At 35.3% G+C, this 14,738-nt stretch overlaps 1 protein-coding gene across 2 annotated transcripts in view; it reads left to right on the forward strand.

Annotated features, from left to right (window-relative positions):
- Positions 1 to 14,738, forward strand: part of LOC148946096 (SEC14 domain and spectrin repeat-containing protein 1-B) — a 198,097-nt gene that overhangs the window by 174,404 nt on the left and 8,955 nt on the right. For both annotated transcript variants that reach the window (XM_089098101.1, XM_089098100.1), the window contains 4 exons: positions 3,685 to 3,799; positions 5,555 to 5,799; positions 7,372 to 7,494; positions 12,098 to 12,289. In XM_089098101.1, coding sequence (XP_088954227.1) covers positions 3,685 to 3,799; positions 5,555 to 5,799; positions 7,372 to 7,494; positions 12,098 to 12,289 — 675 coding nt within the window. The remainder of the gene's footprint in view (positions 1 to 3,684; positions 3,800 to 5,554; positions 5,800 to 7,371; positions 7,495 to 12,097; positions 12,290 to 14,738) is intronic.

Here is a 14,738-nt window from a genome sequence, read left to right on the forward strand (position 1 = left end):
GCATATATAGTCAGACCTTTTCACCTTTTTTCTATCGACAACTTCAGTATAGTCTCAGTTGTGACAGCTTTTATGTCCCACATTATGTTTTGAACATTCGTTTTGTCTTAGTTGTTTAACCTTAACTAGAACTTACCAATTTAGAAAATGGGTAGTTGCAAATCCTTATGTCAGAGATCAAATGTTTTATCATTCTTCTAAACAAAGCTTTGCGAACAAGGCGTGATGCTCAGTGCACTTTTGACTTCCGTGCCTTAAAACACTATTCCGATAAGAATTATCCTTACTTAGCTGATATTCCCAGGTATTGTACGTGGGTATATTTTTGCAGCCTAAGCAAAATAGTTTCTTAAGTAAATTGAATTTAACTTTTTATAAATTATTTTCTTGAATAAGAATACCAGAATTGAAGTAATCTACTCATATGTCACGTTTTTTTTCTAACCGTTATTTACTTTAGGCTATATTAATGTTGTGACTTCTTGTCTATATTTGAGCAAACACACAGGAACTGATTTTTAGGAGGGGGTAATATACCTCTAAACAGGGTAATTATATTTACAGTATAGGAAAGAATCATGCGATCTTAAATCCAAAAAGGACACAAGACCATCCTGATGTACCATTTGCACTAATCACTTTAGTGTATTATTTAGTGAACCATACAAGCATATGATCTTCGCTAAAGCTCATGTACAAGCTGAATCAATGGCTTGCTCATAATGTACAAAACTGATGAATAAAGAGGTTTGATGACTCAGGCACTTATCAATTATTAATCTATGAGTACGAATTTGGTCGACACACTCTCTCCCCTTCCTGAAATCACACTGCTCTTTTTTTAAAACTTTATCTAAGGCATCTCTAATTTTAGAAAGTATCACCATACTAAGCTGTTTGCTTCCTACCGAAACCAAGCTAATATCTCTATAATTACTACACTCACTCGTATCATCTTTCTTATAGAAGGGTTTACTTAAAGTTTTCCTAAAATCACTATGTACTCCCCTTTCTTCAAAAGTAATATTCATAATCTTCAGTAATTTATATCTAACTTATCAACCACCATATTAAAAAAACTCATTTACCACAATATCAGTCCTTGGGGCCTTACTATTTTTTAATCCTTTTAGTACTGTCTCTAATTTTCCTCACGAAATAAATCTTCCTTCACTTCCAAAGTGTTACAATATTTTTCATTCTTTCTTTATCTATTCCTGTAACTCTTTCACGGTTTAGTCCATTCTCAAAATGTTCTGCCCACCTCTATTTAATACTTTCTTTATTACCAATTGTGACCCCAATCTTGACTTTAACTGGGATAAGTCAAGACCGACTATTCCCTTTCAATTTCTTAACATACCAATACAATATTTTACAACTACGGCGTCTGGCTGTATCTTCCAGATGTTCAACAATTTTATCTATGGCCTTTACTTCACACCTCCTTAATTTTTATTTTAATGCTTTCGCCACTTTCCTTACATTACTTTATTTTCATATAATCAATCACTCAAATTATTTTTTGCAGAACCCTTCCTCCTCTCAATTAAGCATAAAGTATTTTCACTAATATTCCTAGCTATGCTTCTAATTTTCTTCCTAAGGCACCATGAGCGACAAGGAGGAGAGGGCTCATTCGGAAGGAAATTTTAAGTTCTAGTGCACTTTTTAAGGATTGTGCGGCGAGAGATTGGCGCTTTCTGCCATTTTGTTGCACCAAAGTTCGATTTTCCCCAAATAGGACCAAGTTCCTGTTGAATGAAAATTTTGCGATAGCCGATCTATTTAAAATTACCAAAAACTATACTTTGAGCTTCCCACTTGCAGAGGAAGTAGTGCTGCACAACGGTACATTCGTTCCTGAAAAGTCACTTAGTCCTTACAAGATAAGTAGTTAATATGGATACTTATCTTGGTGCCAGGTGTGTTCCCCCCGAAAAGTTTTCCCACCCTTCAAGTTCTCCCGGTAAGTCCCCTCTCCGTGAAAATCCCTCCACCAAAATAAATTCTCTTTGGAACCCCCTGCCCCCTTCCATCCACATTTATTGATCAGCAAAGGGAAAACAAGAAAAATCTAAATAATGAAGAAAAGAAGGAATTTTAGAATATTGTAAATATATTCCAAAAGAGAGGCAGAATATATGGTCTGGTGAAGAATATCCTATAGCATTTCTTTTTATGTAGTTACTTTTTTTAATTCTTTCTTTTGTGTTTTGGGCATTGTGTTACCGTTACCATACCTTGCGTTACCATAACTTACCATAGGGTAATATAAAGGTTAAAGAAAGTAATTTGAAAATATGAAATAAATGACAACTGTAGAAGGGTTGTCCTATGATGGAGGTGCACAGAGATAACAAGCTGGGAATAAGAAGTTCGAGGGAGTACTTCCTGTGGGCTTTGTTTGGTACTGATACCTACAGTACATAGTATCAGTTCACCCCTTGCGACCGTACTAGGCATACATCAGAATTTTCCTTGAGAACGTTCATTATATCCGGGTATTCACGTTCATTTTTCTCTCCGTGTCTCTATTTTTTTTTATCCATAATAAATTTTAGAGTAAATAATTACTTTCCAGGCAGAGTTTCTTTGGCATTTTAAAGAAAACAATCGATCCAGGGGACTGAAATTCAAGAAATTAACTCGGATATCTATTCCTGAAAATATCGGCGAGTGTCATTTACCTGGCTGAACGACTTTCCAGGCAGACTTTCTTTGACATTTTAAAGAAAGTAATCGATCCAGGGACTGAAATTTAAGGAATTAACTTGGATATCTATTCCTGAAAATATCTGCGAGTGTCATTTACCTGGCTGAACGACTTTCCAGGCAGACTTTCTTTGACATTTTAAAGAAAGTAATCGATCCAGGGGACTGAAATTTAAGGAATTAACTTGGATATCTATTCCTGAAAATATCGGCGAGTGTCATTTACCTGGCTGAACGACTTTCCAGGCAGACTTTCTTTGACATTTTAAAGAAAGTAATCGATCCAGGGGACTGAAATTTAAGGAATTAACTTGGATATCTATTCCTGAAAATATCGGCGAGTGTCATTTACCTGGCTGAACGACTTTCCAGGCAGACTTTCTTTGACATTTTAAAGAAAGTAATCGATCCAGAGGACTGAAATTTAAGGAATTAACTTGGATATCTATTCCTGAAAATATCGGCGAGTGTCATTTACCTGGCTGAACGACTTTCCAGGCAGACTTTCTTTGACATTTTAAAGAAAGTAATCGATCCAGTGGACTGAAATTTAAGGAATTAACTTGGATATCTATTCCTGAAAATATCGGCGAGTGTCATTTACCTGGCTGAACGACTTTCCAGGCAGACTTTCTTTGACATTTTAAAGAAAGTAATCGATCCAGGGGACTGAAATTTAAGGAATTAACTTGGATATCTATTCCTGAAAATATCGGCGAGTGTCATTTACCTGGCTGAACGACTTTCCAGGCAGACTTTCTTTGACATTTTAAAGAAAGTAATCGATTCATGGGACTGAAATTCATGGAGTTAACTCGGATATCTATTCCTGAAAATATCGGCGAGTATCCTTTACCTGGCTGAATAACTTTTTTCTTAAGATCTAAGAAAGTTTTTTCTTAAAGCAATCTTGTACCCTAATCTATGCAACTTTATTTTTCATAATAAATATCATATTTAATCTTATAGTGTCTTCAAAAAGCCGAGGAAGTGATTGAAGGTGTTGGATCTTCAGCTGCTGAAGAAGATCTCAGTAAAGCAGAATCTGCTCTTCAAGATCTGGATGACAGGCAGTCGCTAATTGGTATGTATTGAATAATTTTGACACCAGCTAACACCCTGAAATAAATACAAATGTTAAGGTCATAAAAGCTGATATCTTGTTTTTGAGGATTTTTTTTTGTAATCAGAAGATGCGCTATAGAAAAACTACATTGGGTGTGCATAAAACACATATGGTAGAAATCAAATTTATGATGCGTACATAAATCAGGTACAACATTAAAATCTAATAGGTTTTATCAAAAATTTGGAAGAAATTTAGTTATATGGACAGGGAAATATCTCCTTATGAATGTTCTAGATGGCTAAAAGAAAAAAAAAAGATTTGCTCCGTGTATGTAATTTTTGCTAAATTATTAAAATATTCTCAACTAAAGGATAATTGACAAGGAATCTTTTTTTTACTAAATAAACACTGAGAATACGCAGTTTCATTGAATATTAGTGGTAGAAATATTTTCAATAACCATTGCGTTGTTGTCAATAGCCATTGACATGTAACTATTATAGTTACTCTTTTAACGAGTTAATAGATTTTCACACTTAATTGATACATTTTTTTCGATTACAAATATAGTTATATATAAGGACTTTTCAAGATTTTGAGAGGTATTCTTCGTTATTAAGGTAATAAAAATGCTTCTTTAAGACTCCAAGGACAAGTAAAACTAGGTTTGCCACTTGCCACTTTGACGTTTGCCACTCCAGTTTGCCTCCATTAGCTAGTTTTTTTTCAACGCCAAATAAATTTGGTCATTGCTACGAAAGTTTTTAATGTCTCAAATAAACTATCTATCTTTGCTGTAGCTCCTTTGCCAAGAACTATTGAGTTACGAATTCACGAACATCATTCAAGGAAAAGAATTTCTGTTAAAAGAAAATGAGGGATAAATGGAAGGTTTAGCATTGATTTGAATCAATTTCACAAAAATAACTTTTAGTATATAAGTTCACAAGGTTAAGTAACTACAAATGAAGATCTTACATTTGTTGTAATTGCTTGGAACTATAAACGAAATAAAAGGTCAATATGCTAGTATAAGCATGATAACTTTCCGGTTAAAGACATGAACATAAAAGATAGCCAGGCAAATTTTGTTATCTTTTGCTATGAGATGAAATTATATATATTTATTGCTTTCCACCAATTGCTGAAATGTCCCAATGGATCCATAGAATATAGATAAATTTACGAATGCATTGAAAAATATTTGCTTTCAGCTACTTTATTGGTACTTCGAAAGTACCGTGCCAAAAACGGGCTGGAACCACTTTTTGATACTATACCCTTAAGTTACTACTTACTACTTTTTGATACTATAGGAGTAGAATAAAATCCCGAGGTTGATGTACATAAAAAGCAAGCTTAGAAGCACTCTCCGCCGGAAAAATGTTGAGATTTTACCATTTTTTATATAATGTTATATGTTTCCATATAATTCTCCTAACATTAGTGGGTTGTTTTAAAAATGTTACTCCTCCCGAACATTAAGAACGATTCTTATGAATATACACTTTCTGACCTAGATAATTACCAAATACTTCAGAATTCAAGTTGAAAGTAAGAGTAAAGTTTGAATATTGGGTTTTATTTGTATTACATTTCCTAAAAATACTGAATCAGGACGATACAAGCGTTGCTCATGGTAAAGTTCTTGTTACTCCTATGCATTTCATAGCTTAATAAGTAATATTTAGATAACCTCAAGGTGATTTCGGCTTATGTATTTTTAATTTTGCATAAACAATGACGGCGAAGATAAAAAAAATCTTTTAGATCCCCTGTTCACTGAAGTTGAAATTGAGTGTAAGCGTCTCATTGAGCTGCTATCCCCTGTTCAGATGGACCAAATTGGACGGCAGCTAAATGATTCGAGTTCTGCAAGGGAGTCACAATTTGCTCTGCAGCTTCTTGAGAATTGTAAAAGCAGTCATCAGGCTGCTCTTCAAGCAATCTCACTCGAGAGGCTTCGCTTGCAACGCATTGTGCAAATTTTTTCATGCGAAAAAGATGCTAATCAGGTAAGATGGCATTTTTACTGAATATTCTCAAATATGGCCAAACTATTCTGCTATTTAAAGATGATATGACTTCGTAGTCAGTAATTGGCGAATGTTATGTCTCTTTTTACCGATGTCTTTCTTTAATATTCATATCAAGTAGTTTCTGAATTATGCGAATAGAAATTTGAAAAAAGGCTTTAGAAAGGCAAATGAAAACATGTAAGGAGCAGAGAGAATTGAATTTGGTATTGTATATTTTAAAGAACGATAAAAAATGCAAAAATGACAAAAATAACCAACAAAAGCCACATAAAATTGACTTTGATTCTACAAATCTCTATGTGTTGGGCAAATTTTTAGTTTCATCTATTTGATCCAGTTTTCGTTCTAACCGCTATTTGAGCTATGGAAAAATAAATTCAAAAATGGTTTTGAAAGATATTTAGGCTAATATAAACGGAGAAATGAAGATCAAAAGATTCTATACAATACTATTTTTAAAGATTGTACACATAGAAACCAAGAAGAATCAGGAAAAATAAAAATTCAGGATCTTTCATATTATACCAAATTTTTACGTGATGCAGTGACATTTAAATTGGACAGCAAGTCTGGCCCAATTGATCTAATTTTCGACAGTGTTGATAAACGTTGTCACGTTGTCTTCCGTTTTTGTCAGGCTCCTCTTTAAAAAAGATGCACTATTTAGTGTCATTAAGATCATACAATAGATATTCGGGTGGTTATAAAAAACAAGAAAAAATAACAACAACGACTAGATATCCCAAAATGCTTCTATTCTTCGCAGAACTTCATTTTAACCTTTTCTATTCTTTACTCTTACCGTATTTTGTCTTTTGGTTACTTGGCAATTCAAATTAAAAAGACATTTCATAATCTTTAAAACCAAAGAGAAGCAGTCTTTAAAACAATTTATCCTTCAAATTTAAAATACTAAGGGAAACAATGATACATGAACTTAGGTTATCAAAAATTATGAAATTATGAAGTTTTCAAAAATTCACAAATTTTTACTCTTCCCTTTTTTGCATTCTCAGAAAAAAGCGAAATTTGGTTAAATTATTTATGACAATTGGAATCGGTATTATGATATATAACAACAATTTTCATTTTTATCTTTGTTTAGATAATTTAAAATAATGAAAATCAAGCAGTCAATTCAAAAAAAAAACAAAAAAAAACAGCTGCAAATATTATGAAGTCTAGATTACTAAAAATCCTTTAATATGGTGTCTTTTATCGTGCAAAAGCAACTTCATCTTCTTTTCAGATGAATTGTTAAGCTTGAAAGTCTTATTTACACTGGAAGCTCAGCTTTGTTGCTGTAATAAAGCGTTAACACCATCTAGAATTTATAATAAGAATCCCAAAGCTGCATATGATTGTCTAATTTTACTTTGTACAGCTATACTCCGTGTGGCATTAGCAGTTCTAATGCCTATAAAAATATGAAATTGCTAAAGTGTCAAAGATACAATTTTCGATAGCCTTTTGTTTTCTTTTCATCAGGCTAACCATTGAACTTGACTTGCCAGACAGTTGAAGTAGGTTCTAAATCTTTAATTTCAGGCTTTGGATTGGCTAAGGGAGTTGGAAACTGTACTTCGTACTTCAAACTGCAAAGTCGGATCTTCTTTGATTGAAGTGCAAAACCTCAAGGATCAACAACAAAAACTTCATGACACTGCCAAAGTATGATTCTCGTCTTCTTTCCTTTTTTTATTCTTAATTTTTATTTTCCATATTTGGTCTAATTGAAATATGAAACAATTGCACCTAATTAAAATTACATCGATTTAAATTCTTAGCAAACGCGGATTTCAGTTTTAATTTATGAGCCCAGCAATGTTTGATTTCAACTAAGGCTTGTTCTTATTTTGCTGTGTAGCTGAGCAATGACACAGTTTTTTTTTCTGATGAGCGGTCTGTAGCTCGGTAATGGTAAAAGGTGGAAACTTTCTGGAAAAGGAACTGTCAAATAGAGAAGGAATCCTTTCTGAAACTTGCACGATTTTCAGTAGTTTCGGATGGAAAATTGAAATTTGTTTCTAGCAAACTAAATGGTGTAAACAAGAAGAAAGACGAAAGTGTTCTATCTTTGATAGTACACCTCATGGGAAGGGGGTTGAAGAGGAGGCAGCCCCTCCCTACAGTTTTGGTCTTTTGTATTCGCAGAATTTTCTCGTTGATACTTGGAATTGAAATTCAACATCTCATCTATATTTCCAAGGCGTAATTCTAGACATATCGATCTGGAAATCTCAAATCCTTATTTTAAAAATTATATGTTTGATTTTCTTCAACTTTTTTGAAATTTGGTACGCAGAATAAAGCTTGAACCAGCAAAACACTAAAAAAACCCAAGCTGCGATCAGACTCATTAGTCAAAAGGAAAAACGAAGGTTCTCGAATATTTTACAATTCTAACATCTAGCCAAAGAAGTTTTCAGATCGCAATAGTACTTATAAGTGACTGAAGCGTAAGGCCAAATTAAATCTCCACTTGGGAGGGAAGATGGAAGCAGGATATCCGAATTCTAATAATTCGGACATCTCAGATCTCAATCTCAATCTCAGAATCAATCTCAGATCTCAGATCTCAACCAAACTTGCAAAATATATAAGTAAGTGTCCAAGTTGCAATATTTGGAGGTTATTTTCTTATACATTCTCCAACCATTTACTTCCAACCACTTAGTGGGAAGTAAGAGTAAGTGCTCAAGTTCCGCTTTTTATAAATTCATATCTGATCCAACCTATGTGGGAAACGTGCCCCAAATTGTGTTCTTCCAGACACTTACTAAAAGGAGTTGCTAGATCTTAGCACTTTGGGGAGAGGTAAGAGTGAATGTCCGAGTGATACTTTTCGGGGGTTAATAACTCTTTAGAAGTCTTCATCAGAGGAAAAGATGGGTCTTTAAGTTTATTCCATCATACCAACAACCGCAAGAGTTTGTCAGATTTTAACCAAATTTAATCAGGAGTAACACTTGATATGCTCTTTCAATATTCTTGCATTTATGGACCAAAAAACCTATCAAAGGGAAGATGAAGGGCAATCTTAATGTCTTGTTGTCAATACATATTTAAAAAAGGATCGTCAGATCTCAGCCACAATAAAAGGGGAAGAAATAAAAGTTAGAATCTTATTTATGCCTTCCGAGAGCTTAGGCCTGTTCCTACCTCTGCAGTAGGAAGAACAAGGGCTCCTAGATTCTTGTCACATGCACATTTACTAGTAGAGGATACTGTATCCCAACCAAACTTTGTGGAAGGTATGTTCTAGTGTTCTAGCAGCACTTTTTGGTCTGTGGAGGCAATGTCACCAATGTGGAGGGAAATCTGTGTCATCAAGAATTTTACCGGAATGGGCTATCGGATACCAACTAAACTTCGTGAAAGGTAAGAGTTGGTAAATCGTCCTAGAATCACTTTTTGAGGAACTATAAATTTACTCATCTTCATGGAGAGCAGAGGACTCCCTCCGTTATTACCTTCGTGACAAGTACCACGACAGAAAGCCATGTGTAAACAAATATTGATGGAAAGTAAGTGCTAGTATCCTACTTGTTCTTTTTTTGGGTTTCAGAAGAATCCTACTTCAATGGGTAACTAAAGAACGGAAGGGGCTAATTGTAATTAGGACATTTACCAGACTGGCCTTTCTCGTTCAACAAAACGTGGTGCTGGAAAATCAGAGCTCATTTTCTTTTGCTTTTTTTTTTTTTTGGGGGGGGGGCTATAAATATTATCCAGCGTTCGTAGGGGCTCCCTAAAGTACAGTAATTAGGATATTCACCAGAAAAATAGTTTATTCTCAACCAAAATTAATGATAAGTAACAGCTAATGTCCTAATTTTGCTTTTGGGGTGCTAAGTATCAGTGTTACGAACGTGGGTGGGGAGGGGGGCAAGGACAACCAAAATTTTTGTCATTAGGGTATCTACCCAAAGTGGTTGCTGGATCTCAATCGAGCTTAGTCAAAAGCAGCAGTTACATATTCATGTTATGACCTTTCAGAGACTGGTTTAGCTTCAAATTTTGTTGGGGAGGAGGAATGAAGAGTCCCTAAATTTTGGTCATCAGAATATCTACCAGAAAGAGACGTTATGAAACAATCAAATATAGTGAGAAGTGAGCACTAGCTTCATGGTTACGCCTTTTGGTGACCTGTATCATGTCTAATTACTATATAACGTGTCTAATAAAACCTGTTCAAAAGATGAAATTATTGTCTCTTTTGGCTGTGCTTGATCAGACCTCTATGAAGAAAGGATTAAATTGCTCTTTTCATCATCCTTGAAGAGCCTGTTGGGTCCCTTACAATCTGGTAAGAAGTCAAAGGGAAGCTGGAATTTTAATAATGCTTTTTCATTATAAATAGAGTCAGTCTTCAGTGAGTAAAAAACAAGACGAAAAGATGAGTGGGTTTAAATTTATACCGGAAGAAACTATATTGGTAATCTTTGACGAGTTACGCATTATTCATTCTAGAGATATAAAGCTTAAAGTAAAAATTACTTTGAAAAGTTTTTACATGATATATCTTTCCTTAAAAACTGAAAAAAATAATAGTCAACAATTTTCTTGAGGTCTTTTTCAAACAGTTCGTGGTAACGAACTGTAAGTAAGGAGCGACCCGGCTCAATGGTAACCGAAACTCTAGAAAACGGTATTTTGATACAAATACATACATCAAAAGAATCAGATTTTAATACTGATTTCAAATATATAAGTTTAATCAAGTTTAATCCTACCCATCAAAAGTTAGGCGTCTGAGAAGATTTGGCTGATTTTCGAAAAAAGGAGGAAAGACACCCTAAATGTTATAGAACCTTAGTGAAAATCAAACTATCATATTCAGCGTATCAGAGAACCCTACTGTAGAGGTTTCAAGCTCCCATCTACAAAGTTGTTGTAGTTTTGATTTTTTGCCATAATAAAGATAAAGGATGCGTGTTTATTTGTTTTTTTTTTTTTTTTTTCCCCAGGGATTTGCGTTTCGAACTCGGGTTCAATAAGAAAATTAAAAGGAGGACTTGGCACGGAATTTGAAATTTCAATTTCCCATCTTAGTTGACCAAAAAAAATGGAGTGCAACTAGGCCCCCTCCCACGCTCATTTTTTTCCCAAAGTCACCTAATCAAAATTTTGAGATAGCCATTTTGTTCAGCATGTTCAAAAATATAATAAGTATGTCTTTTAGGATGACTTAATCCCCCGAAGTTCCCGGGGGAGGGCTGAAAGTTATGAACTTTACCCAATGTTAACATATAGTATTGGTTATTTGGAAGTATACAGACGTTTTCAGGGGAGATTTTTCCTGGTAGTGGGGGAGGGGGTGGGTCGGGGGTTATATGGGAGGATCTTCCCATGAAGGAAGTTTTCATGGGGGAAGGTACATTGCTATGAAGGGGACGCCGGGCTTCCCAGCATTATTTAAAAAAACATAAGAAATTTAATATAAAAAAACAAGTATTCCAACTGCAACAGCAGCAACATCGAAACTTTAAACGAACAGAAAATATTACTTATATGATAGTGTTCACCCCCTAGTCATTACCTCGCTCTTTAAGCCAAAATTTTTTTAGTACGTTCATAAGAGCTATTTATTCTAATTAACGACCTTTGTGATTAAGTGGTCATTTTTAAAGAATTGAAACAAAATTCGAACTTTCGCTTAAAGAGCAAGGTGTTGACTAGGGGGCGATCCCCCTAATAAACGTATTAAAAATATATGAATATAGAAGTTCGTTACGTAAGTTAATTCGTAAGTTACGTATATTTATTACTAATAAAAACTTTCGTAAATAAGATTAAACAAGTTTCGAGAAAGCCATTTAACTAAATAAAAATAAATTAATATGAAAATTTTGTTTTAATTATTCATGTACGGTGAGCCAAGATCAAAACCTGCATTTATTCAAAAACGTTCAAAAATTAAATAAAAAAACAAGTTTTTTAAGCTGAAAGTAAGGAGCGACATTAAAACTTAAAACGAACAGAAATTATTCCGTATATGAAAGGGACTGTCCCCTCCTAAACGCCTCGCTCTTTACGCTAAAGTTTGACTCTGTCTCACAACTTTATTTTTTAAAACAATAAAAAACTTTAGCGTAAAGAGCGAGGCGTTGAGGAGGGGACAGTCCCTTTCATATACGGAATAATTTCTGTTCGTTTTAAGTTTTAATGTCGCTCCTTACTTTCAGTTTAAAAAACTTGTTTTTTTATTTATTTTATATAAGAACGGAGACGACTTGGAATTTAAAGACCGAAAAATTTGTTTTTTTTCTAGAGTACCTATGAATATGGAGCAGGACTCCTTGCGGCCGCTTTATTTTTAAGACGTTCTGCTCGTCTTCCAACAGAAAGCAACAGGCAAATGGCTGCACAAATGGGACGGATATGGACACATCTCTTAGCGGCAAGTCGAGAACAGCTGACAAGACTCCGTGTTGCTGGAATTTTTCACAGAGACATGTCTCAGGTATTATCGAACTATTATTAGAGCTTTAATAATTGCTCTTAATGACTTATTTAATTGATCAGTTAGATTTTCTAAAGAATAAATAACTTGACTTACTTGGCTTAGGCTCCTGTCGGAGGAGCCAGGGCTTGGAGGCTTAATCGCCATTATCTTAATTTCGAGCCAGTTGATTTTCCGCGCCACTTTTGCTGCTTCTTCCTGTAGGACTTCCAGCGCGTCAGTCAATTGGTCAATTGAGTCGGCAACGAGAGCAAGATCATCTGCAAAGTGTGCATCCGTCAGAACCCGATTTCCGAACTACAGACTGTAGGGCGGGCCATTTGCAGTTCATGATATATGCTTGATTAAAACTCTTTTAGACCAGTTTTATGTTACATAGATGGGTATCAATAAATTATTTTTAAAACAATTTTTAAAGAGAAAGCAATAAAGCATAGCATGATAAATTTCATTGTAGAACAAGTTACGGTATGTCATACATAATTACGGTACCAACTGCTAATACTTGTGGCAGGTACGTACGCAGGAATTTTTTTTTGAGGGAAGGGGGGGGGGCAAGTCCTTCAAAACAGAAGGTAAAAGGCACATTATATTACGTAACATCTACAACAATCAAAAGCACACATATCAAGAAATAAAGAGTCGCCCTATATTGCAAATTGCAACCTATGCGTAGAGCTAAGAGCAAATTTTTCCAGAGTCTCATCCACTGATACAGAAACGCCTCGATGGACATTCAAAAGTGCTAAGCCATTTAGTCGGCTTTCATCCATTCGGCTTTGAAGATAGGTTTTTTAGCCTTTTCATTGAAGAAAATGACCTTTCAACACATGCTGTAGAAGTGGAAATGACACAGAAAATGCGGAGTAACATATGGACGTTGGGAAATATGCCTCGCTCACACTCAGCCAGGTTCTGCACTGCTGTCTTTAAAAAAACCAAAAAAAAAAACCAAAAAAAAACAGGGAGCTACTTTCAGCCACTTAGCACACCATAGTTGAAGCTCAGCCTTCATAGTTGACTCTGAACTTGTTAGATATGAGGCATATAACTTGATCAGTTCTTTAACATCGCCAATATGCTCTTTTACGACCAAAGATGGCAGGATTCCGCCGAGGCCTTTCAAAATAACTTTGTGCTTTGTGAATCGAGATTCAAGTGATTGTATGAGTTGATCAACGAATGGGATGAAAAGGGAAACTCGATAGTAAAATAATATGAGCTTATCTGCCCGGATATCACGTGGGATGTTGACGAATTTTCTCTTTCGTGGCATGGCAGTAGAGATTTCCAGTTATTGGCATGTGCACGTGACTTCTGAAAGCAGCTGATCGAACTTCTCCCCCGCCTTATTTCGTGTATCTTGAAACATTACTATCACTCTTTCGACACACTGAATGCACATAGCCATATCGATATTTTTCTGACTGTAGCAGCTTAGAAACTTTCAGTGTGTACCTGAGAAAAAAAATCCATCACAATAAGGGTCACTTCATAGTCTAAGCTCAGGATGTTATTGAGAAAACTTCTGGATTTTGACGTTGCCACGGAGTCCCCATTTGTCTCTATGTGTTCTGCATCCTTAAAGATCGGAACAACTAACTGCTTTGATATCAGTATTGCATCGTGTCTTTCGACCCATCGAGTTTCACACACTCCTTGCAGATTGACTTCAGTGTAAATTTTTAAGACAGCGCTTTGCTTTGAAGTGAAAGAAATTAACTGTTTCATGAATAACCGTCATAAAGTGCTTGATATCAGGGATCTTGCTTGAGTCCGTCAATACCAAGTTCAGGTAGTGGGCGACATAGTGAACATACTTGGCGAGTGAGTATTTGTTCGAGATAAAAGCTTGGGCTCCTGACAAATGACCACTCATGTTTGCAGTCCCATCATACCTTTGTCCCCAGCATAGTTTCACATCGAGAACAAGTTTCTCCATTCGGCTTTTGATAAATTTACCGAGGCTTTCACCTTACAAGTTTTCAACAGCAGGAAACTCGACAAACTCTTCCCTGGTCTGAAAAGTTTCACTGTCCAAAAATAAATCCCTAGACCCATCTGTTCTTGTCTTGATATGTCGGTTGTCTCGTCTGCCAGGATGGTGAGAAAACGAGCCGATTTCACTTGTTCAACAATCTTTGCAGTAATGACAAATATCAGCTAGTTCATTCTGAATTCTGGGACTGCAGTACTGAACATTGCCTGCACGTTTTTCAAACACCTCTTTCATTATTGGATCGTCTTTCATCCGATAGCGTAGCAAGGTCCTAAAATTTCCATCTTTTTTTACAAGCTCTACAAAGGTCAATTTCCTCGAATCTTCGTCCCCTCGCATTGCAAGTCCTTGCCGTCGACACAACAGTATTGTTTCTATGGTGAGACAAAACTGTGTTCTGTTTATTTCCATTTCATATCTTTTCTGAGTATTCAAGACTTCCACTATAGA

Source organism: Artemia sp. Qi Xiang Cuo, chromosome 12 (genome assembly GCF_049724085.1).
Source record: "Artemia sp. Qi Xiang Cuo chromosome 12, ASM4972408v1, whole genome shotgun sequence".
In the NCBI taxonomy this organism is placed as follows: Eukaryota; Metazoa; Arthropoda; class Branchiopoda; order Anostraca; family Artemiidae; genus Artemia; species Artemia sp. Qi Xiang Cuo.